At 40.5% G+C, this 25,045-nt stretch overlaps 2 protein-coding genes across 2 annotated transcripts in view; one reads left to right on the top strand and one right to left on the bottom strand.

Moving 5' to 3' along the window:
- The window catches only part of LOC131952280 (vesicular glutamate transporter 2-like), a 189,983-nt gene that overhangs the window by 38,195 nt on the left and 126,743 nt on the right, over window positions 1-25,045 (top strand). The gene's annotated exons all lie outside the window — the stretch shown is intronic.
- On the bottom strand, window positions 19,452-22,629 carry LOC131952281 (uncharacterized). The gene is made up of 2 exons (XM_059314883.1): window positions 21,573-22,629; window positions 19,452-19,903 (listed from the first exon to the last, which is right to left on the bottom strand). Exons 1-2 carry the CDS (start codon window positions 22,535-22,537, stop codon window positions 19,762-19,764), a joined length of 1,107 nt encoding a protein of 368 aa, XP_059170866.1. The 5' UTR covers window positions 22,538-22,629; the 3' UTR covers window positions 19,452-19,761.

Raw genomic sequence — 25,045 nt, 5'->3', positions numbered from 1 at the left:
TTATAAACCTTCAAGTTGTAAACCATCAAGTTATAAACCTTCAAGTTGTAAACCATCAAGTTATAAACCTTCAAGTTGTAAACCATCAAGTTATAAACCATCAAGTTGTAAACCATCAAGTTGTAAACCATCAAGTTGTAAACCATCAAGTTATAAACCATCAAGTTGTAAACCATCAAGTTGTAAACCATCAAGTTATAAACCTTCAAGTTATAAACCATCAAGTTGTAAACCATCAAGTTGTAAACCATCAAGTTGTAAACCATCAAGTTGTAAACCATCAAGTTGTAAACCATCAAGTTGTAAACCATCAAGTTGTAAACCATCAAGTTGTAAACCATCAAGTTGTAAACCATCAAGTTGTAAACCATCAAGTTATAAACCATCAAGTTGTAAACCATCAAGTTGTAAACCATCAAGTTATAAACCTTCAAGTTATAAACCATCAAGTTGTAAACCATCAAGTTGTAAACCATCAAGTTGTAAACCATCAAGTTGTAAACCATCAAGTTGTAAACCATCAAGTTATAAACCATCAAGTTGTAAACCATCAAGTTGTAAACCATCAAGTTGTAAACCTTCAAGTTGTAAACCATCAAGTTGTAAACCATCAAGTTGTAAACCATCAAGTTGTAAACCATCAAGTTGTAAACCATCAAGTTATAAACCATCAAGTTATAAACCTTCAAGTTGTAAACCATCAAGTTGTAAACCATCAAGTTGTAAACCATCAAGTTGTAAACCATCAAGTTATAAACCATCAAGTTGTAAACCATCAAGTTGTAAACCATCAAGTTATAAACCTTCAAGTTATAAACCATCAAGTTGTAAACCATCAAGTTGTAAACCATCAAGTTGTAAACCATCAAGTTGTAAACCATCAAGTTATAAACCATCAAGTTGTAAACCATCAAGTTGTAAACCATCAAGTTATAAACCATCAAGTTGTAAACAAGCGATTACACATGATTAAATAATTTATAACAACATCAGTTGGAAGCTGGAGATAAATATCAACCTTTGCACTATAGTTATGCTATGCGGCTATTAATAAACAACAAGAGGACTGGACACTTGGCTAAAGAACTTCTGAACTAGCAATATATCTTGTTGATTTCTATTTAACTTTTAACACCTATTTTCATAATTTTTATAACTAACAAAAACATTAAATTTAATGTGTTGTACTAGCAGCAAAAAATATTTTTCGTCATATTTGTGAAAAAGTCCATTGTTTTATTAAGTAAATAGCTAATCACTCAAACAATATTTTTTAGCCTTGTAAGCTACATGTTACATGTTGTGTTCCATCCCTGAATCAGCCGTATGAATGAATTGTTGACCAGAAATTTGAAAAGATAAAACAAACCTATGTCAAATGTATTGACCGAACCAAACTCCAATATGCCAAAGTTCCAGAACATTGACTTGAAAGGCTCCAACAATCTTTTATCACGGCACTTTTCGAGCGCTGAAAACGTTTTAAAATTTCAATTTGGAATCAAAGACTTGGATCAAGAATTTGATTCTACATTTGGTTCTGTTCGGCTTTCTGCCGTAGTTAGAATTTCTCGTCAAATTTGCAAGGCGATTTGTGACAATTTCTTTTTGTGACAATTTTTGTGACAATTTCTTTTAGCTGCAGGAACAACAACTCTTGTCGAGGTATTGATCAAGAGTTATCGTTTGAAGTTAAATCTTTCCCGCCCCGCCATCTTGGTCGGACCAGCGTTTCTCGGTCTCCATAGTAACAGCACGATTGCTGTGGGTTTGGATGTTAATTCCTGTCCGTGGTCTCGCACTGATAGTCTCCAACCCAGCTCCGCCCGTGTCGGCTTTCTTTCAGAACATTCTAGTAATTGTTTGGTCAAGTAATTTCCACACTTTGTGTAGCTGATGCGGTCAACTACAAACCTGTCATGTCGGCGGTCGAGGTTCGAATGCGGTTGGGCTGACGAAGAGACATCAAAATGTAGTGTCCTAGTATTATTGGATAGGCCTAAACTCCATCGCGCAATAATATTAGGTTAGGTTTTATAACACATTTTTTTATTTTCTACTTGACTAGTTTGTCTAGTATTCCATGCTCCGTAGCTTATCTTAAATCGTTTATTTGTGGTCAAGTTAAGGTTTTGTCAAGAGTTTAACGAATTTTGTCAGTGGAGCAACAAAAGTGTAGTGGGGTTGGGGAGGGTAACGAAGTGTTGTCATTAAAGGAAAGGGCGTGCGGGTACCGCCAAAAAGCACGTAAAAGGTTTCTTAATTTAAAAGCAATTAGTTTATGGATTGGACTGGCCGCCGGTCTACCGTGAAAAGCCGATTGGACTTTAAGAACGGCGCTGTAAATATATAATAATATTCGAGTTTTAATTTTTTAAAATGTTAGCATTTACCATTCCTTCATGCTATGGCGTAGAATTCAGGCTTTGAGAAAGAAACATTGCACTGTAGATTTGAATCTGGGGTTGGGGGCCCATTTTGAAATTCTTAAAATTTTAAAGATTATATTGTCGGACATTGGAAGAACCCCATCCCCCCACCCCCCTCCACCAGCTAAATTTAACCAAAACTAACCCAGGGTCTAGTCACTAAACTAAGCGCAAACTCAGACCCAAACCCTATTAATGGTAACGGTAAAAATAAAATAAAAACCACCTTTTATAGCTCTGTTTGTCCCTACCGCAAGTATTTATAAATCGGTCAAGTTTGGGTGTGGCGTGTAGCGAAAAAGTCACAAAAACAACTTAGGGATGAGGAAGTTTTAGTGGGGAAAAAAAAGCCTGTCGGCATCTCTCCCTTCTTAAAGACTTTGATCGGAAGTGTCCACGCATAGCCACAACAGCCTCGCTTCCGTCCGCGCATGCGCGCCACAACTGCGGGAATAATTTATCCCCCGTTAAGATTCGACTTCTCCTTAATCTGCCGACTCCAAAGTTTCTTTTATTAACTAGCCCGAGTGATTGCCCTTCCCCCAATAGCGAGGGTGATTTCCCTTGGTTCGTGGACCGTGTCTTGCTCGCTCCACCGGCCCTCGGGCCATAAAACCCGCGGTTTATGAGCGAGTCGTTCACTTGATCACGCAGCCCAGCTTTCGGGTCCTGGACTGTTCGTGCTCTTTGATAAATATTTGAGGGCTTTCTCGTCTGCATGAGTTCACACGGCAGGAAATGGAGGTGTGACTGGCCAATAAATTAACTAGCAATTGGGGATGGGGACTTTATTAAAAACGATTCCAGGAAAATGAGAGATTTTTTTTTTAATCTTCTGTGCGTGTTGAATGTCGCTGAGAAAATTGAATGTAAGAAATGTTGTAGTTACCGTATCGTAGGGAGATGATGCCACCAAACGTAATCGTAACTGGATATTTAAAAGATAAAATGTAATTTAAAGTTAGTTAAAGTATCAAATTTATTTGTAAAAATTACTGTCATTTCAACTCATTTCAAAACGAGTTAAAATAAAGAACAAAATAATGCTCAATAGATTTGGTGGTAAACTTTGGGAAAAAAACATCAACAGCGTACAATAGAGAAATGGAGAATAAAATGGGAGTTAATGAGTAATATAAAAGAGTTACTGTTACTAATTGTGGAGTTTATTGACAGACGGTAGCTTTAAGGTAGTGGGGGGGGGGGGGGGGGGGCGGGAATCAACAGCCAGGAGTTCCATAACGTTTTAGTACCGCCAGTCTGGGCGTGATAAACAGAGAACAGGCACATAATCTAATCATCGGGGGAAAATATACCATCATAGTTTAAACAGTGGAAATAAAGTAAACTTGCTTAATGGTTAAATAAATGGATGTAGGTTCGGTTCCCCTTTAACCCCACCCCCTCAAATAGTCCGAATTAAGACCCCACTGTTGCTTCGCCGATGTGTGAGGAATTGAAAAAAAAAAGAAGCACAAAAAACTCCATCCCCTGAACTCACACCCACCCCACCCTATTTAAAAATTAAATCAGTTGACCAGGTGACCGACCGAAATAGTTTAATTGGCTCCTTTTTTATTTAAAACTAATTAACATACGTAACTACGCAATATTAGTCCATTTAAAATTTGGTGAGCACTCTAATTGTTGGGATAATTAGCCGACGATGTGAGCTACCATTGGCTTGACCCACATAACAGAATGTGATATCTACGATGTCACACCGGAAACTCATTAGATTTAATTTACAAAATAAAAAACCCACATCCAGGCCGTCATATTCTATTAGATACACATGTGGCGGACCGGATATGGGGAGAGAATGTGACATCACAAGCTTCATGCTGTTTGCGAGATGAGGTTTTTAGGTGGGTGAAAATAGAAGAAAAGTTCACGAAAAATTATACGGGTAAATGAAAAAAAAAATCAACTTTTGTTGCCAATGATGAGTTTGTAAAAATAGGAAATGTAATAATAGGATGGGGTAAAAATGTAAAAGGAAAATTTTCTTTGTGTGTGTGGCGCATGTGGAATGAAAAAAAAACAACGAAGTAAATTTTTAAAGAATACGACCGTGAATTGTATTTGTTTAGGGTAGATGAAGTAGAGTTAACATAACTATGTAAAGGTACTGTGTTGCTAAGTCACACACATCTTAAGCAGGCAGCCAACTAACAGAATACACTCATCAAATGTAGGATATCAAAATGTATGCCAGGTACCCATTACAGCTGAGCTAACTCACTTGAATTCTGCATACATAAAACAAATCGTGACTAGAACATGGTATCAAATTAGATTTTATGTTATTCACGTGACAAGCCCACGTGATATAAGCCCCTCAACACCCACCTGCGGCACTTGTTTATGTTTAACTGTTTATTTTATTACTGTATACAACATAGAAACCTTTAGTAATGGCGGGAGTGGGAGTTATCGTTCCTGCATGGCATTGCTCTATTCCAGTTTATATTGGCGCATTGCTATTATAGGCATGTGAGTTTAACTGGGAGTTATGGGACTTGTAGTTGTGCCAATAGGGGACAGCCTGTTGTGGGTGTAGTTCATACACGCATATAACAAACATATATACATGACTATTGATCCACATAGCACGTCGATACAAAATCATATGAACACATCACATCAACACACCATAATATGAACACACCAACCCATTACTGTACCATCATATCAAACAAAAGCATATCACCACAACACATAACCACACCATCATATCACAACATCACATCACCACACTTTCATATCACCACCACACCACACCATCCTATCACCACATCACCACACAATATCTTATTATTACACCACCACACCATTATATTACCACATCCCCCACACCATGCTATCCCCACATCACCACACAATATCATTTTACCACACCACCACACCATCAAATCCCACATCCCCACATCCCCACATCCCCACACCATCATTACCACATCTCAATACCATCATATTAGTACATCACCACACCATCATATTACCACACCACCACACCATCATATCCCCACATCCCCACACCATCATATTACCACATCTCAATACCATCATATTAGTACATCACCACACCATCATATTACCACACCACCACACCATCATATTACCACACAACCACACCATCATATTACCACACCACCACACCATCATATTACCACACCACCACACCATCATATTACCACACCACCACACCATCATATTACCACACCACCACACCATCATATTACCACACCACCACACCATCATATTACCACATCACCACACCATCATATTACCATACCACCACACCATCATATTACCACACCACCACACCATCATATTACCACACCACCACACCATCATATTACCACATCACCACACCATCATATTACCATACCACCACACCATCATATTACCACACCACCACACCATCATATCCCCACATCCCCACACCATCATATTACCACATCTCAATACCATCATATTAGTACATCACCACACCATCATATTACCACACCACCACACCATCATATTACCACACAACCACACCATCATATTACCACACCACCACACCATCATATTACCACACCACCACACCATCATATTACCACACCACCACACCATCATATTACCACACCACCACACCATCATATTACCACACCACCACACCATCATATTACCACATCACCACACCATCATATTACCATACCACCACACCATCATATTACCACACCACCACACCATCATATCCCCACATCCCCACACCATCATATCCCCACATCCCCACATCACCGCACCATCCTACCCCCACATCACCAGACCTCTATTCCCTGTTAAGTGGTGTTGGTGGCTGCTCTAACCGGAAGTCCTTAGAACGCATCCATTTACCCAGCCCTCCTGATCTCTTCTTGCACTACAATCACGGCGGATAACTCTCGTCTCGGCCCATCCATGACATCTCGTCAAATCTCGTCAATTCTCGTCGAATCTCGTCAAATCTCGTCAAATCTCGCCTCCCCGCCGGACATCTCGTTTCACGACACGGCGATCAAAGACGGACATGACGGTGGTACCGCTTTATGGTGAGGTTTCTGCGTCGTGATGTCCAGAGTGGGAAATGTCCAGTCAAAGTTATACAGCTAGAGACGAAGGTTAAGTCTAAGCAGGTGGGTGGGGGGAGGGGCTAATATCACGTGCGTTTGTCACGTGACTATATCGAGTCTGGAGAATGGACGTAACAAACAGTGTATAGGGTTAGAGTAAAGCTAGAGTAATATAGAGTAAGGGGTATGGTTATATAGAGTAAGGGTAGAGTAATATAGAGTAAGGGTAGGGTAATATAGAGTAAGGGTTAGAGTAATATAGAGTAAGGGGTAGGGTAATATAGAGTAAAGCTAGAGTAATATAGAGTAAGGGGTATGGTTATATAGAGTAAGGGTAGAGTAATATAGAGTAAGGGTAGGGTAATATAGAGTAAGGGTTAGAGTAATATAGAGTAAGGGGTATGGTTATATAGAGTAAGGGTAGAGTAATATAGAGTAAGGGTAGGGTAATATAGAGTAAGGGTTAGAGTAATATAGAGTAAGGGGTAGGGTAACATAGAGTAAGGGTAGGGTAATATAGAGTAAGGGTTAGGGTTATATAGAGTAAGGGTTAGAGTAATATAGAGTAAGGGGTAGGGTAACATAGAGTAAGGGTAGGGTAACATAGAGTAAGGGTAGGGTAATATAGAGTAAGGGTTAGGGTTATATAGAGTAAGGGTTAGAGTAATATAGAGTAAGGGGTAGTGTAATATAGAGTAAGGGCTATGGTAGAGTAAGGGGTAGGGTAATATAGAGTAAGGGCTATGGTATAGTAAGGGGTAGTGTAATATAGAGTAAGGGCTATTGTAGAGTAAGGGGTAGTGTAATATAGAGTAAGGGCTATGGTAGAGTAAGGGGTAGGGTAATATAGAGTAAGGGCTATTGTAGAGTAAGGGGTAGGGTAATATAGAGTAAGGGCTATGGTAGAGTAAGGGGTAGGGTAATATAGAGTAAGGGCTATGGTAGAGTAAGGGGTAGGGTAATATAGAGTAAGGGCTATTGTAGAGTAAGGGGTAGGGTAATATAGAGTAAGGGCTATGGTAGAGTAAGGGGTAGGGTAATATAGAGTAAGGGCTATTGTAGAGTAAGGGGTAGTGTAATATAGAGTAAGGGCTATGGTAGAGTAAGGGGTAGGGTAATATAGAGTAAGGGCTATTGTAGAGTAAGGGGTAGGGTAATATAGAGTAAGGGCTATTGTAGAGTAAGGGGTAGGGTAATATAGAGTAAGGGCTATTGTAGAGTAAGGGGTAGGGTAATATAGAGTAAGGGCTATTGAAAGTTTAAGGGGTAGGGTAATATAGAGTAAGGGCTATTGTAGAGTAAGGGGTAGGGTAATATAGAGTAAGGGCTATTGTAGAGTAAGGGGTAGTGTAATATAGAGTAAGGGCTATGGTAGAGTAAGGGGTAGGGTAATATAGAGTAAGGGCTATGGTAGAGTAAGGGGTAGGGTAATATAGAGTAAGGGCTATTGTAGAGTAAGGGGTAGGGTAATATAGAGTAAGGGCTATTGTAGAGTAAGGGGTAGGGTAATATAGAGTAAGGGCTATTGTAGAGTAAGGGGTAGGGTAATATAGAGTAAGGGCTATTGTAGAGTAAGGGGTAGGGTAATATAGAGTAAGGGCTATTGTAGAGTAAGGGGTAGGGTAATATAGAGTAAGGGCTATTGTAGAGTAAGGGGTAGGGTAATATAGAGTTAGGGCTATTGTAGAGTAAGGGGTAGGGTAATATAGAGTTAGGGCTATGGTAGAGTAAGGGGTAGGGTAATATAGAGTTAGGGCTATGGTAGAGTAAGGGGTAGGGTAATATAGAGTTAGGGCTATTGTAGAGTAAGGGGTAGGGTAATATAGAGTAAGGGCTATTGTATAGTAAGGGGTAGGGTAATATAGAGTTAGGGCTATGGTAGAGTAAGGGGTAGGGTAATTCTAGAGTTAGGGCTATGGTAGAGTAAGGGGTAGGGTAATATAGAGTTAGGGCTATGGTAGAGTAAGGGGTAGGGTAATATAGAGTAAGGGCTATTGTAGAGTAAGGGGTAGGGTAATATAGAGTTAGGGCTATGGTAGAGTAAGGGGTAGGGTAATATAGAGTAAGGGCTATGGTAGAGTAAGGGGTAGGGTAATATAGAGTAAGGGCTATTGTAGAGTAAGGGGTAGGGTAATATAGAGTAAGGGCTATGGTAGAGTAAGGGGTAGGGTAATATAGAGTAAGGGCTATTGTAGAGTAAGGGGTAGGGTAATATAGAGTAAGGGCTATGGTAGAGTAAGGGGTAGGGTAATATAGAGTAAGGGCTATTGTAGAGTAAGGGGTAGGGTAATATAGAGTAAGGGCTATTGTAGAGTAAGGGGTAGGGTAATATAGAGTAAGGGCTATTGTAGAGTAAGGGGTAGGGTAATATAGAGTAAGGGCTATGGTAGAGTAAGGGGTAGGGTAATATAGAGTAAGGGCTATTGTAGAGTAAGGGGTAGTGTAATATAGAGTAAGGGCTATTGTAGAGTAAGGGGTAGGGTAATATAGAGTAAGGGCTATGGTAGAGTAAGGGGTAGGGTAATATAGAGTAAGGGCTATTGTAGAGTAAGGGGTAGGGTAATATAGAGTAAGGGCTATGGTAGAGTAAGGGGTAGGGTAATATAGAGTAAGGGCTATTGTAGAGTAAGGGGTAGGGTAATATAGAGTTAGGGCTATTGTAGAGTAAGGGGTAGGGTAATATAGAGTAAGGGCTATTGTAGAGTAAGGGGTAGGGTAATATAGAGTAAGGGCTATTGTAGAGTAAGGGGTAGTGTAATATAGAGTAAGGGCTATTGTAGAGTAAGGGGTAGGGTAATATAGAGTAAGGGCTATGGTAGAGTAAGGGGTAGGGTAATATAGAGTAAGGGCTATGGTAGAGTAAGGGGTAGGGTAATATAGAGTAAGGGCTATGGTAGAGTAACGGGTAGGGTAATATAGAGTTAGGGCTATGGTAGAGTAAGGGGTAGGGTAATATAGAGTTAGGGCTATTGTAGAGTAAGGGGTAGGGTAATATAGAGTTAGGGCTATGGTAGAGTAAGGGGTAGGGTAATATAGAGTAATGGCTAGAGTAGAGTAAGGGGTAGGGTAATATAGAGTAAGGGCTATGGTAGAGTAAGGGGTAGGCTAATATAGAGTAAGGGCTATGGTAAAGTAAGGGGTAGGGTAATATAGAGTAAGGGCTATGGTAGAGTAAGGGGTAGGGTAATATAGAGTAAGGGCTATGGTAGAGTAAGGGGTAGGGTAATATAGAGTTAGGGCTATGGTAGAGTAAGGGGTAGGGTAATATAGAGTAAGGGCTATTGTAGAGTAAGGGGTAGGGTAATATAAAGTTAGGGCTATGGTAGAGTAAGGGGTAGGGTAATATAGAGTAATGGCTAGAGTAGAGTAAGGGGTAGGGTAATATAGAGTAAGGGCTATGGTAGAGTAAGGGGTAGGGTAATATAGAGTAAGGGCTATGGTAGAGTAAGGGGTAGGGTAATATAGAGTAAGGGCTATGGTAGAGTAAGGGGTAGGGTAATATAGAGTAAGGGCTATGGTAGAGTAAGGGGTAGGGTAATATAGAGTAAGGGCTATGGTAGAGTAAGGGGTAGGGTAATATAGAGTAAGGGCTATGGTAGGGTAAGGGGTAGGGTAATATAGAGTAAGGGCTATGGTAGAGTAAGGGGTAGGGTAATATAGAGTAAGGGCTATTGTAGAGTAAGGGGTAGGGTAATATAGAGTAAGGGCTATGGTAGAGTAAGGGGTAGGGTAATATAGAGTAAGGGCTATTGTAGAGTAAGGGGTAGGGTAATATAGAGTAAGGGCTATTGTAGAGTAAGGGGTAGGGTAATATAGAGTAAGGGCTATGGTAGAGTAAGGGTAGGGTAATATAGAGTAAGGGCTATTGTAGAGTAAGGGGTAGGGTAATATAGAGTAAGGGCTATGGTAGAGTAAGGGGTAGGGTAATATAGAGTAAGGGCTATGGTAGAGTAAGGGGTAGGGTAATATAGAGTAATAGCTATGGTAGAGTAAGGGGTAGGGTAATATAGAGTAAGGGCTATGGTAGAGTAAGGGGTAGGGTAATATAGAGTAAGGGCTATGGTAGAGTAAGGGGTAGGGTAATATAGAGTAAGGGCTATTGTAGAGTAAGGGGTAGGGTAATATAGAGTAAGGGCTATTGTAGAGTAAGGGGTAGGGTAATATAGAGTAAGGGCTATTGTAGAGTAAGGGGTAGGGTAATATAGAGTAAGGGCTATGGTAGAGTAAGGGGTAGGGTAATATAGAGTAAGGGCTATTGTAGAGTAAGGGGTAGGGTAATATAGAGTAAGGGCTATTGTAGAGTAAGGGGTAGGGTAATATAGAGTAAGGGCTATGGTAGAGTAAGGGGTAGGGTAATATAGAGTAAGGGCTATGGTAGAGTAAGGGGTAGGGTAATATAGAGTAAGGGCTATTGTAGAGTAAGGGGTAGGGTAATATAGAGTAAGGGCTATGGTAGAGTAAGGGGTAGGGTAATATAGAGTAAGGGCTATTGTAGAGTAAGGGTTAGTGTAATACACCGGGTTAGGTACAGGATTAAGGTTGTTTAAGGCCGGGTTCGGCTAACTTTTGGGTTATGAGACTTTTTGCAATTCTTTTTTTCTGGATGAATTACAGAACCGGGGTTGAGTTATGTTGTAGTTGCTGCAAGCAGAAGACACGATATAAAACAAAGCTTTAGTTTCTTGTTTTTCCTTTAAGGCCCCTGGTGAGCCAAGGGCAGCGGCCACACCCCCTCCAGGGGACAGCTCTCTTTATATGCGCTCATGTAACCCGGCACCCCATGCCTACTTTCTTCTTCCCCCTGGGGATTCGAATCTAGCGCTTTCTTCACGGTATATCCTTTTTCCATTCTCAGGGTATGCCCAATTTGCTGGCTTTTATGCTTTATCTACATTTTGTCAATGGTTTTCTTAACAAAACTTTAGATATGGAATAAAGAAAAGACACAGTTGCCCAGTTTTTTAAATTGCACACACACACACACACACACACACACACAAGCAAATAAACAAACAAAAAAATGCAACCAAACCGATTTAATTTTTTTTAATGTCTTTTTAATTTTAAAATCTCAAATGATAGCAGAAGATGGAAACGTTTCTATCAGAAAACTTGCAAAGTTTAGCGCGCGGGTGTAGTCTGTGCTTGTTTGGCTGGAGATTATTTCCTTCACTTTGACGCGTAAACGTCAAAACATTGACACCTAAAAGGTCTGTTTGCTGGACAATAGACTACCTGATTGCAGGCGCTTTCATGACCTATGCAGTAATCTCCACAGCTTGATTTACAACAGTCCTAGTCACTGTGGTCAAGCAGACAATAGGTTCTGGTCAGTACAGAGTTGGATATGTTCGTATAGTTAGAGCTTATCATACGTCGTAAGCCTGTCCAACTACAGGTAGCTTCCAAGTCTAACTATAAAACCATTGCTGTCTGTCTGTCTGTCTGTCTGTCTGTCTGTCTGTCTGTCTGTCTGTCTGTCTGTCTGACTGTCTGTCTTTTATGCGTTGTTACACCTTTTGTCGGACAGCAATGAAATTTAATGAAGTTGTTGAGAATAGTCATTGGGATGGCTAATGCAAAAAAAATTGCACTATGGCACCTAAGTCTGTTTAAAAAAAAAATCGACATACTAAAGACACGTTGGGCAACAATAATCGTTGACTATACCAAATCAGACGCGCCCTCCGGTTGGGGGCGATTAGGCGCCTCGGGCTTTTCTGTGAGCGCAATGGCGCCTACGTTCGTTCGAAACAGTGCAATAGACTATGGATAAGATGGAATCAGACTTAAGAAAAAAAGGTCACGCGTCTAAGAATATGGGATTGGTAAATCATTGATAAGCCCTCCAAATATATTTCATATTTTTCTTTTATGCATTACTACACCTTTCTTCCGATCGCCATGAAACTTTGGGAAGTTGTTGAGAATACTCCTAGGAAGGTTTCTGCAAAAACAAATATTTTTCATTTCGCAGGGGCGGCGCCCCGGCATGGTGCAATTTGGCGCCCAGGGCTCTCCTGTGAGCGCGATAGTGCATATGTCTCAGTGGCGTAGCGAGGTCGGGTGTCACCCGGTGCGGCACTTAATGGTGTCACCCCCCCCCCCCCAGAGGCATAGAGACCCTTCCCAGGGACAAACTTTCAAATTTTCGATTTGCACCCCCCCCCTCAAACTTTCGATTTGCACCCCTCCCCCTCAAGTTTTCGATTTGCACCCCCCCCCCTCAAACTTTCAATTTGCACCCCCCCCCCCTCGAGTTTTTCTCTATATATTTTGCTATTTTTTGCCTTGGTGTCACCCCCCTAAATGGTGTCACCCGGTGCGGTCCGCACCCCCCGCCCCCCCCCCCTCGCTACGCCCCTGATATGTCCATTTTAAACAGTGCCATAGACTATGGAGAAATGGGGCATTATAGTTTTTCACTAAACTGAATCAGGCGGACGCCCCTGTAGGGTGCGATTTGCCCCAGGCTATCCTCGGACTTTCTTCTAACCCCGCAGCAACGCGCGGTGACGGGCACGCTAGTTAGTTTTAAAAACTCAGCGATTTTACTTGAGCATCATTTATGGCGCAGATAAGTTTAGTTTGGAGTACCTGATCGCGGCTTAAGGAAAATATTTTAGTCGCGTGGTTTGTCGGCAAAATAAAAATTCACCGAATTAAAATATAATTATAACAATGATTGTTTTTTAAACTCAAATATCTACTTTCTCTTGTATGGCTACAATATCATAATACTAAAAATAAATTAAAATCAATTAGGTATTAAATAACCTTTATTAAAATAATAATAAAGAATCTTTTTAGAGTTCTGAATTTGATTTAGATCATGGTTTAGGCTAGAGTGAGCGTTAGATTTTAAATTACAATCAATGACTGCGATTGTAATATCTAGTGTATATTTATTTTCTTAGTTCAGCGTTTAACATTTATTTATCTGTGAAATGTTTGCTCAGAATTTTTCAAAAGTCCCAGGTTAAGCGGAGTTAAACGAGCAGAAAAAGGTGAGTACTGACCTGTAACACTTGCCCACTTGACCATGGGTAGGTGGGAACAGTGACGTCATAAGAATGAAAACGAGGCAGCCGAGAGCGACCCTCATGTTGTTTCTGGGAGTAATCACACAGTGAGGTGTGGGGGGGGGGGGGGATAACTTCAACATTTTATAACACCTTGTAATCTCCCCGTGTCTAAAGTTTAATTGGTTGTTTTCAAATTAATTAGAATTTGGTCAGTAATTACAGGTAGACGCATCGATGTTTTAGCCATCTTGACTTGTTTACTTGCGGTGATGCTGTTTATGAGCCTCTCTCTCTCTCTCTGTGGTGTGTGTATATATGTGTGTGTGGGGTGTGTGTGTGGTGTGTGTGTCGTGTGTGTTACATGTGTGTCTGTGAAACTGTGAAGGCTGAGTCTATTTAACAATAAACCACATTGTTGGATCTAATTTTCTACCTGCTTGTCATTGCTATCAAGATGCCGTTAGCCACATTCTCTGAGATGGAGATATCGATACAAATCTTTACCGGAAAGTTTTTAACCATTTGGTGGGCGTACTTTATTTTTAAATCAAACAACCTGAATGTTTTCTATGTGGATAATTGCAGCCTAAATCTGCATTTTGTTTCTCTCGTGTTGGGTACTAGAAGTTTTAGCTTGAGATTTGTAGGGGCCTCCGTGTTTCAGATGATCTGGTTACGTTAAAAATTGACAGTTTATCAGGTTATATATTCAAATATCGACGAGATGTCATACTAACAAGCAGGTATCTGAACCCCATCTCTGTAATAGCCCTACAAAAGCCCTACAAAAGTCTAAAAAAGCCCTACAAAAGTCTACAAAAGCCCTTTAAAAGCCATACAAAAGCCCTACAAAAGCCCTACAAAAGCACTACAAAAGCCCTACAAAAGCCCCACAAAAACACTACAAAAGCCCCACAAAAGCACCACAAAAGCCCTACAAAAGCCCTACAAAAGCACCACAAAAGCCCTACAAAAGCCATAAAAAAGCCCCACTAAATTTCGTTACCAGCCCATTTTGTCGTCACGAATTCTGGGATGACATTTAGGAAAAGTTAAATCAATGAAGAACAAGCTAAAATAATGCAACAATACATTTTTTACTTAATTTCTTTGGATTTTTTTTTGCTGTTTATTAATGTTTTAGAATCTACACAATCACAACAGAGTATGATTACAAAATTACATGATTACAAGATTACTTGCTTACATCAACAAGTAATCCTGCCATTTTAGTACTTGCTTGTTTAAGCCTGAGATAGTAAAGATTTTTTGTTACGAAATATTTTGAAAAAAATGTTGAGAAGGCTTTAGCGAATCTTGTCACAAATTCAGATGTCACATTGACATTGTCACAAGTTGTCACAGCGACATTCCACAAATCTAATTAATCACAACGACATCGGAATTGCTTGTACCCCGAGCAGAAGAGGCTTAGTCTGGAACAGCTCCCGCCATACTTACAGACATGCTTACATCTGGTCTCTATCTCACACCTGGATCTGCTCCTGTGGACAGAGGTCAATGGGGGCTCGTCAGTGATAGCCGTGTAATCGTGTTGGTGGTATCGTCAGATGTGTAATCGTGTTGGTGGTATCGTCAGTTGTGTAGTCGGATTGCTGTCATCGTCAGCTTTGTAGTCGTGTTGGTATCGTCAGTTGTGTAGTCGTGTTGGTGGTATCGTCAGCTTTGTAGTCGTGTTGGTGGTATCGTCAGTTGTGTAGTCGTGTTGGTGGTATCGTCAGCTTTGTAGTCGTGTTGGTGGTATCGTTACTTGTGTAGTAGTGTTGGTGGTATCTTCAGCTGTGTAGTCGTGTTGGTGGTATCGTTAGTTGTGTAGGCGTATGGCTGGTATCGTCAGTTGTGTAATCGTGTTGGTGGTATCGTGAGTTGTTTAGTCGTGTTGGTGGTATCGTGAGTGGTTTAGTCGTGTTGGTGGTATCGTCAGCTGAGTAGTCGTGTTGGTGGTATCGTCAGTTGTGTAGTCGGATTGCTGTCATCGTCAGCTTTGTAGTCGTATGGCTGGTATCGTCAGTTGTGTAGTCGTGTTGGTGGTATCGTCAGCTTTGTAGTCGTGTTGGTGGTATCGTTACTTGTGTAGTTGTGTTGGTGGTATCTTCAGCTGTGTAGTCGTGTTGGTGGTATCGTTAGTTGTGTAGTCGTGTTGGTGGTATCGTTAGTTGTGTAGTCGTGTTGGTGGTATCGTCAAGTGTGTAGTCGTGTGGGTGGTATCGTCAACTTTGTAGTCGTATGGCTGGTATCGTCAGTTGTGTAGTCGTGTTGGTGGTATCGTCAGTAAGATAATCGTATAGCTAGTATCGTTGAATATATAAACCCAAACAACTTCAACCTAAGCGCCATGTCCTTCTTAAACTGAAGCATCAACGGGAAGCTGCATTGTTGTCATAGTCTGACGCTTTCAAGTCAATACAAATTTTATGATATAAATTTCAATTGGAGGAGAAGTTGAATTGAGACTTGTTGAACCCTAACCTTGACAGTTGAATTCAGCGTTGTTGAACCCTAACCTTTACCTCATTGACAATATTCAGTCAACTGACCTTACTTTTCATTGGCCGACATCTTGAAGATAATCTATTTATAGTATTGGTAACATCATAGACAAGGTTTGGCTCCATGGGTCGCGTGTTTTAATTACTTAAGATCAATCGCTAATTAATTACTTTTAGCCGTTGGTCACGAGAGTATTTTGAGCCTACAGAGAAGGAGGTGGTCGAGTAGTAGAGCTGGAGTCTACTGACTTGAGTTTGACTGTGATTATTAGCAATCGGGTTATCTCGATACTTGTCGTTGTTTTAGAAAAGAAGTTTAAAAACTTAGTTGCTGAATCTTTCCTCCTTTTTAAACTCTATTTTTCCATCAACCTAACGCTGAACTATACCCTTAGATTTAAACATTTTAACATATTTTTTTAAAATGTTAGAAACAAATTGTAACTAATTTGTACTAAACTGGTACTAAATTAAAAGAAAGCAAGCAAGCTCAGTGTTATTTAATTTTAACAAGAATCGTATTAGAATATTTGCCATAGAAAATTGTAAAATTCGAGGGGGGAGGGGGGACGGGACGGACACGTGATTTTAACCTCTCCCTCCCTTAATTCACCACGACCCCCAATGATGTTAACGATAAATTCAACCTTCACCCTAACCTTCGAGAGCCAGACTCCACAACGTGTCTCAAATAACGTCATCTTGTGGGATGTGGGATGTGGGGGAGGGGTGGTGGGTTGCTTTACGCCATAGTTTTAAGGCGCGTTCATTAAACTCGAGGCTAGGTCTAGTTTTGTATTACATGAAATAACGACGTGTGGAAGTGTGTCGTATCAAAGTCCTGGGTTTAAACAGTGCAGACGATTAGAACCACATAACTACAGAACTACAGAACTATAGAACCACAGAACTACAGAACTACAGAACTACAGAACTACAGAACTACAGAACCACAGAACTACAGAACTACAGAACTACAGAACTATAGAACCACAGAACTACAGAACTACAGAACCACACAACCACACAACCACACAACCACACAACCACAGAACCACAGAACCACAGAACCACAGAACCACACAACCACACAACCACACAACCACACAACCACACAACCACAGAACCACACAACCACACAACCACACAACCACACAACCACAGAACCACAGAACCACACAACCACACAACCACACAACCACACAACCACACAACCACACAACCACACAACCACAGAAACACATAACCACAAAAACACAGACTGCAGACAAACGTGAGTACTCACTTGTAGCATCGGCCCGTAGGTCGGGACCAGTAGCCGCACTGGGTGGGTGGAAGCAGTGACGTCATCAGAATGAAAACGAGGCTAACGAGTGCGACCCTCATGTTGTTGTTGTCCCGTGGTACACAGTTGGTGACACGCTGGTCAGCAGGTGTGTAGTGGGTTAATTAAAGTTGATTACAATTAGGCGAGTCGATGTTCCGATGTAAGGCTATACTGATTACTTAGGGGATAAGTATGTGTGTGTGTTATGTGTGTGGGGTGGTTGAAGTGTGTGTGTCTGTGTGTGGGAGGATTGATGTGTAGATTGTATACTATGTGTTTGTGTGTGTGTGGGAACCGGTTGCTTATAAAAATGTTGTGTGTGTGTCTGTGTGTGTGGTTAGACTTGCTTATCAGGTGTAGATTGTGTGTGTATGTGTTTGTGTAAGTGTGTGGGTGGTTGTTTAAGTGTTTGTGTGTGTGTCTGATCAGGCTTGTTTATCAGATCAAGAAACAAATGTGACCACACGCTTTTTTCTTGTGTGACAGTGTGACAGTGTGACAGTGTGACAGTGTGACAGTGTGACAGTGTGACAGTGTGACAGTGTGACAGTGTGACAGTGTGACAGTGTGACAGTGTGACAGTGTGACAGTGTGACAGTGTGACAGTGTGACAGTGTGACAGTGTGACGGTGTGACAGTGTGACAGTGTGACAGCGTGACAGCGTGACAGCTTGACGGTGTGATGGTGTGATGGTGTGAAAGTGTGACAGTGTGATGGTGTGATGGTGTGACAGTGTGACGGTGTGATGGTGTGACAGTGTGACAGTGTGACAGTATGACAGTGTGACAGTGTGACAGTGTAACAGTGTGACAGTGTGGCTGTGTGAAAGTGTGACTGTGTGACAGTTTGACAGTGTGACAGTGTGACAGTGTGGCCGTGTGACAGTGTGATGGTGTGACAGTGTGACAGTGTGACAGTGTGACAGTGTGACAGTGTGACAGTGTGACAGCATGACAGCTTGACGGTGTGATGGTGTGATGGTGTGAAAGTGTGACAGTGTGATGGTGTGATGGTGTGACAGTGTGACAGTGTGACAGTGTGACGGTGTGATGGTGTGACAGTGTGACAGTATGACAGTGTGACAGTGTGACAGTGTGACAGTGTGACAGTGTGAAAGTGTGACTGTGTGACAGTTTGACAGTGTGACAGTGTGACAGTGTGGCCGTGTGACAGTGTGATGGTGTGACAGTGTGACAGTGTGAAAGTGTGAAAGTGTGACAGTGTGGCAGTGTGGTGGTATGACAGCGTGACAGTGTGACAGCGTGACAAATAAAACAGCTGAGCTCTGTTTGACCTGCACAGACCGAAACATCGTCACCCTGTGCGATCTGGCGTCGTGAGGTCGGGTGTCACACCCCGCCCCCTCCTCACGACGCCTCTGCTAAGGACATTGTCATTGTAGGGCTTGTAGGGTCGCAACATTGGTATTTCTTGAAAAGTTTTGACAAACAAGTTTTACGAAAAACAAAATATGTAGTGCATGAACATTTTTTTCAAACACGGTTAAGTTAGCTATAATTAAAACAGAACTAATCAACCTTGTAAATTTAGGTTTAATTATTTAAAAAATACATCAACATTTAGTCGTACAATTGTATAGAGATTATTTCCTTATTATTTGGTTTTGAGGTTTTTACGCGATCAAAAAAAAAAAGAAAATCAATTTTATTTAAAATTCACCAATTACGTATTTCTCGTTAGCGCATGTATTTAAAATAACCAATTTTTAAATTCTTGTAGCTTTTAATACTAGCATTATGTCGCATCCTTCAAACATTCCTCTTCAGTCGTCTTAAAGATTTGACGACGTTGATTCTTGTGCGTTTACAAATATATTGAAACAAAGTTTATAATAAGAAAATATAAGCCGTAATATCGATTTCAAACAATTATTTTTTAAATTATAAATTTACTTGGTATTCAATTACAAATTATATTTATTATACATTGGCAACTGTTTGCTTGAAATAATAATTACTAAACCGTTGAATATTATTTTTACAAAGAACAATAATAATCTTTTTTTAAAAATTAACCGCACCACTGGAAGCTAGCTGGGTATAGCAATTAAAACATTTAATTAAAGAATCAAATATTAATTAACACCACGACTCTATGAGTTTATTTCTATTGATTGATTAATCCCATTATATTGGGGATCGAAATAGCCTCAAAAATATGAAAACAAAACAACAAACAACTGATTAAAAGTCGAATCTTTGTGCTGGGCATAGACTTATTTAGACTTGTTTTAACTTTTTTGATTTGTTTTGACCAAATTTGAAACATTACGCCACTTGAACACTGTACCCCAGCTACATGGCCCTTGACTCACGGGCCACTTGGCCCTTGACTCCCTGGCCACTGGCCTACTGTTTTGGCGTACACTTGCACTGGTAGGGCTTGCTATCGTTACAGTTGGGGCCGTCCACGCTACATTGACCGTTCTGGTACCCTCGCTTCACACAACGGCGCCGGCACTTGCCGAGAAAGTCGCAGAACAGCCTCAGCCTGTGGGGGTGGGGGGATGAGGGGAGGGGGGATGAGGGGAGGGGGGATGCAAACAGATACAATTATACATGTTGCATCTTTTGTGTTTGTTTATAAATGAATGACGTGTTATATGCGAATATGTAATGGGACCAAAAAACGTACACCTGATTACATCAGGGTATGGAATAGTTTACGGTTATGTTATTGGAAAAATAAACATCGGTATCAAGTTTTATAAAGTTTTTGGTGTAATTAACGAGTTCTGATGCATTAATCAAAATAGGAATGAATTTTCCTACTCTATCCAAGAGGTCTTCAGATATGTAGTTCTAACCCATTAAACTAGAGATGATTTAGTTTTGTGTTACAAACTAGTTAATTTTTATAGTTTTTAAAATAGAACGTTAAATAGAAGATAAGTGTTAAAATATCGTGTTAATAGGTTGTGACAATTTAGTGTAAAAAGTTAGGTGCTAAAATAACTTGTGAATTTTTTTTTGACAATTTAGGGTAAAATATTAAGTGCTAAAATAACTTGTCAAAAATGTGTGTCAATTTAGTGTAAAATATTAGGTGCTAAAATAACGTGTCAAAAATGTGTGACAGTTTTGTGTAAAATGTTAAAATATCGTGTCATAAGTAGCTGTTCATATAATTAAAAAAGGAATTTTATACTCAAGTGTAAAAATACAATGTGAAAACAACACAGCTATAATGTTGACTTTAAATTTAAAATGAGTGTTAAAATGTTATGTTAAGGAATATTTTAAATATGTTTTATAATATATTTATATGAGTTAATGTAGGAGTTCAAACATACTGTATTAGTGTTAACATACAGAGTTAACATACAGTGTTAAAATATAGTGTTAAAATATAAGGTTAAAATAGCCAAAATATATTGTTAAATTAAATGTTACGACATGTTAGAATATCGTGTTAAAATATAGTGGTAAAGTAGCAGGTAAAAACAGCATTTAAAGAGGGTTAAACTAAAGTTAAAGTACAATGTTAAAATATAATATTAAAGTATTACGAGCCGACCCGCGGCATATCATACGCCGCTATTTAGTTGTTTAATTTTTCTACTTTTCAGTAATTCATAATTTGTGAATTCAACAGTACCAATGCTGCCATGGAAAATAATTGCTTTAAAACAGTATCAGCAGGTCGTTAAGAACAATACTACCCCCACCCTCCTTTCCCCCAACCCCTACCCTACACCCCCCCACCCCCGTGAAACCAGCCTTCTCCTAGTTACCTCCCCTGAGTTTAAAATCGTTTCAAACTAAATTATCTGCCCCTAGTAGCCGTCACTAAACCCGGCTCTATGATTGTAAACATTTAGCGTGAACCACAGCTCACCAGACCATGTAGGGTGGGGTGGTAGGGAGCGCGCTTACAGCTTGTTTTCTAGCGTCTCCCAGAAGATAATTATATATATATAGATGTTAAAATACCGTTTTAAAATTTCGCATTAAAATTTCGTTTTAAAATGTCATATTAAAGTATCGTGTTAAAGTATCGTCTTAAAATATCGCGTTAAAATATCGTGTTAAAATATCGTGTTAAAATATCGTGTTAAAATATCGTGTTAAAGTTTTGTGTTAAAATATCGTGTTAAAATATCGTGTTAAAGTATCGTGTTAAAATATCGTGTTAAAGTATCGTGTTAGACTACACTTACAAGTGACATTTGCCGTCATACAAGAAGCCCCCTGGAGCCTGGGTGGTCGTGGAGGTAGAGTCGGTATCCTGCAGGAGGGTTGGTGCCGTGTTCATGATAGGCCGGTCAGCCATGGGGTCAATGACCTCAGGTTCGTCCTCGGCCACACCGTCCAAGTTCAAATCCTCGTCCTCGGTGTCGTCCATTGGCGGCGCTGCTGTAGGCTGAGCTCTGGGCGCCTGAGCTCTGGGCGGCTGAGCTCTCGGAGCTAAGGTGACTGGCTCGTCAAAGGCTGGGTCGTCAAAGACTGGCGCTGGGGTGGCTTTCCTGGTGGTGGTTCTAGGGGCGGGGTCGGGTTTTCCCGGGGAGAGGAGGATGGCGGTGTCTATGGTGTCGAAAGTTCTGGAAGGAGATCTAGGGGAGGGTGGGTTGTTTGAGGGTGACCGTGGGATGGCGGCCATACTTGGGGACGTGCTGGGGAATGGGATTCTCTTGAGGACGACAGGTGTGAGGGTCGTTTGTGGGGGTGGGGGTACAGGAACCATGGGAAATGGCCCGTTTGGGGAGTTCGGGAACGGGGCGTTCATGAACGGGGCGTTTATAAAAGGAGGGGCGTTCATGAGAGAGGGAGGGTTTATGAAAGGAGGAGCATTTGGATCCATCGGGTTGAAAAACGGAGGAGGGTTCATGAATGGAGGAGGGTTCATGAATGGAGGCATCTGATTTGGGCCGTTGAGAAAAGGATCGTTCATATTCGGAGGCAGCATAAACGGAGGCGGGTTCATGAACGGAGGCGGGTTCATGATGGGAGGAGCGTTCATAAAAGGCGGGGCGTTGGGGTTTGTATTGTTCATGGTTGGTGCTCTGAACAACGGGGTTTTCCTGACAATAGGAACTACAACTTCAGGCAAGACGGTGCTGACTAGCTGGAATACAAGAAAACACGCCGTAATCCATGTGAACTTTATTCCATATGAACACTTCATCTTCTGGAGCGTCGATGAACACAATCAACACATGAACATCCCTGTAATGAACTGGCACGGATTTGTCTTATGTGTGAACCACAAGTTATATACCGGTGTCTTATCTGATTCACCGACACCAAATTCTTACACAGATTGACACAAGTTTGGTTGACTTGGATAAAATTCTCAGCGGTTCTTATATTTTTTTTTAATTTATGGACCCAATAATGTGACAATCAAAAGCATTAAACGATTATTGCTTTATTAGATAGGCTTTGTAAGATCGTGTTTCTCAGTTTTATAAAACCGTCGAGATTAGTAAATAGTAGCAATACAACATGTGTGTTGGAGGATCACTGTTCTACCTATTCCTTTTTGACTCATTCCCCATGTGTGTAATAGGTCACTCTTCTTGTGTGTAAGAGGGTCACTGGTCAGTCCCCATGTGTAGTAGGGTCACTGGTCAGTCCAAATGTGTAGTAGGGGCACTGGTCAGTCCCCATGTGTAGTAGGGTCACTGGTCAGTCCCCATGTGTAGTAGGGTCACTGGTCAGTCCCCATGTGTAGTTGGGTCACTGGTCAGTCCCCATGTGTAGTAGGGTCACTGGTCAGTCTCCATGTGTAGTAGAGTGACTGATCAGTCCAAATGTGTAGTAGGGTCACTGGTCAGTCCAAATGTGTAGTAGGGTCACTGGTCAGCCCCCATGTGTAAGAGGGTCACTGGTCAGTCCCCATGTGTAGTAGGGTCACTGGTCAGTCTCCATGTGTAGTAGGGCCATTGGTCAGTCTTTATGTGTAGTAGGGTCACTGGTCAATCCCCATATGTGTAGTGAAGTCACAGTACGAGAACCGCTCAATAAAACGAGCTATGTACAGATGTACAGCATGCAAATGTATTCGAACGTGCGGATTATATTCTTCTAATCCCCGATTATCCTGTATCTGATTACCCCTTTGATTGCTAACAAGTTTCATTACATTCTTGAGTGGGACAGACGTAGATTCTATCGTGACCGGTGGTTTTGCTAGAGGCTAGTCTCATGTGATTTCCCTTTGTGTTTCTACGGGCCCGTCTTGTTAGTTATGTACGAGATCTAAGGTTTAGTTGGTAGAACTTCACATAGCCCGGCCGATAGAATTGTAATGTACGATAAAAAATAAACACACAGAACATCTAAGTGCTGAAATGTCAGTAAAAAAATATTCTCTTAAGGATATATATATATATATATATATATATATATATATATATATATTTAAATATATATTATATAATAAATATAAATATAAATATAAATATAAATATAAATATATATATATATATATATATATATATATATATATATATATATATATATATATATACATATAATACATATATATATATGTATATATGAGTATATACATATATATGCATATATATATTATGTGTGTATATGTGTGTGTAAGTTGATGAATATGCAAGGTGAAATTTATGCGCATTTAATGATTGAACTGAGAACTATAGAAGCAATTAGAATTTACTTGTGATTGAGTCTACTGGGTTCAAAGGTTGTAACTGCTATTGTTTTATTGGCCAGATAAGCTGAGGCTTCATGTGTATTGCCTTATTGTAACTCGGCAAGGTTGGACCTTGTCTTCTGACATACGGTTTGGTGTACTTTGTTAGGGGTGTGGATATTATGGTGTACTTTGTTAGGGGGTGTGGATATTATGGTGTACTTTGTTAGGGGGTGTGGATATTATGATGTACTTTGTTAGGAGTGTGGATATTATGATGTACTTTGTTAGGGGGTGTGGATATTATGATGTACTTTGTTAGGAGTGTGGATATTATGATGTACTTTGTTAGGGGGTGTGGATATTATGATGTACTTTGTTAGGGGGTGTGGATATTATGATGTACTTTGTTAGGGGGTGTGGATATTATGATGTACTTTGTTAGGGGGTGTGGATATTATGATGTACTTTGTTAGGGGGTGTGGATATTATGGTGTACTTTGTTAGGGGGTGTGGATATTATGATGTAGGCCTACTTTGTTAGGGGGTGTGGATATTATGGTGTACTTTGTTAGGGGTTGTGGATATTATGATGTACTTTGTTAGGGGGTGTAGATATTATGATGTACTTTGTTAAGGGGTGTGGATATTATGATGATGACTCCAGGCTATATACAGTTTGATGGTGCGGCTAGACGAATATTGCTGTACATTTAGTAGACTAGATTGTATACACTTTTAACAGTTACACGTATCTGTGATGTTGTTGAACTCTGAAGGAATGTAATATTTTCCAAGTACATTGTGGAGAAACCTCTCTTTTACTCGGCATTTATTTGTGATAACAAAATGAGTTGTCTTCCCACCCTGGTTATCTGCTCTTTAAACCCCAGCCCTAATTCACTCCCTTGTTTTGGCTGCTAGTCCAGCTCATTCTATTGGTTGTGGTATATCTTGAATATTGTGTTGTTGTGTTTTGAGATTTGATATTCTCTTTACTGATCTCCCTGTCAGATTTACATAGTG

Source organism: Physella acuta, unplaced genomic scaffold (assembly GCF_028476545.2).
Source record: "Physella acuta isolate Inbredline_101_S28 unplaced genomic scaffold, ASM2847654v3 ptg000863l, whole genome shotgun sequence".
NCBI lineage: Eukaryota > Metazoa > Mollusca > Gastropoda > Physidae > Physella > Physella acuta.
Note: the sequence above shows the minus strand (reverse complement) of the source record. Positions and strands in the feature narration are given on the sequence as shown.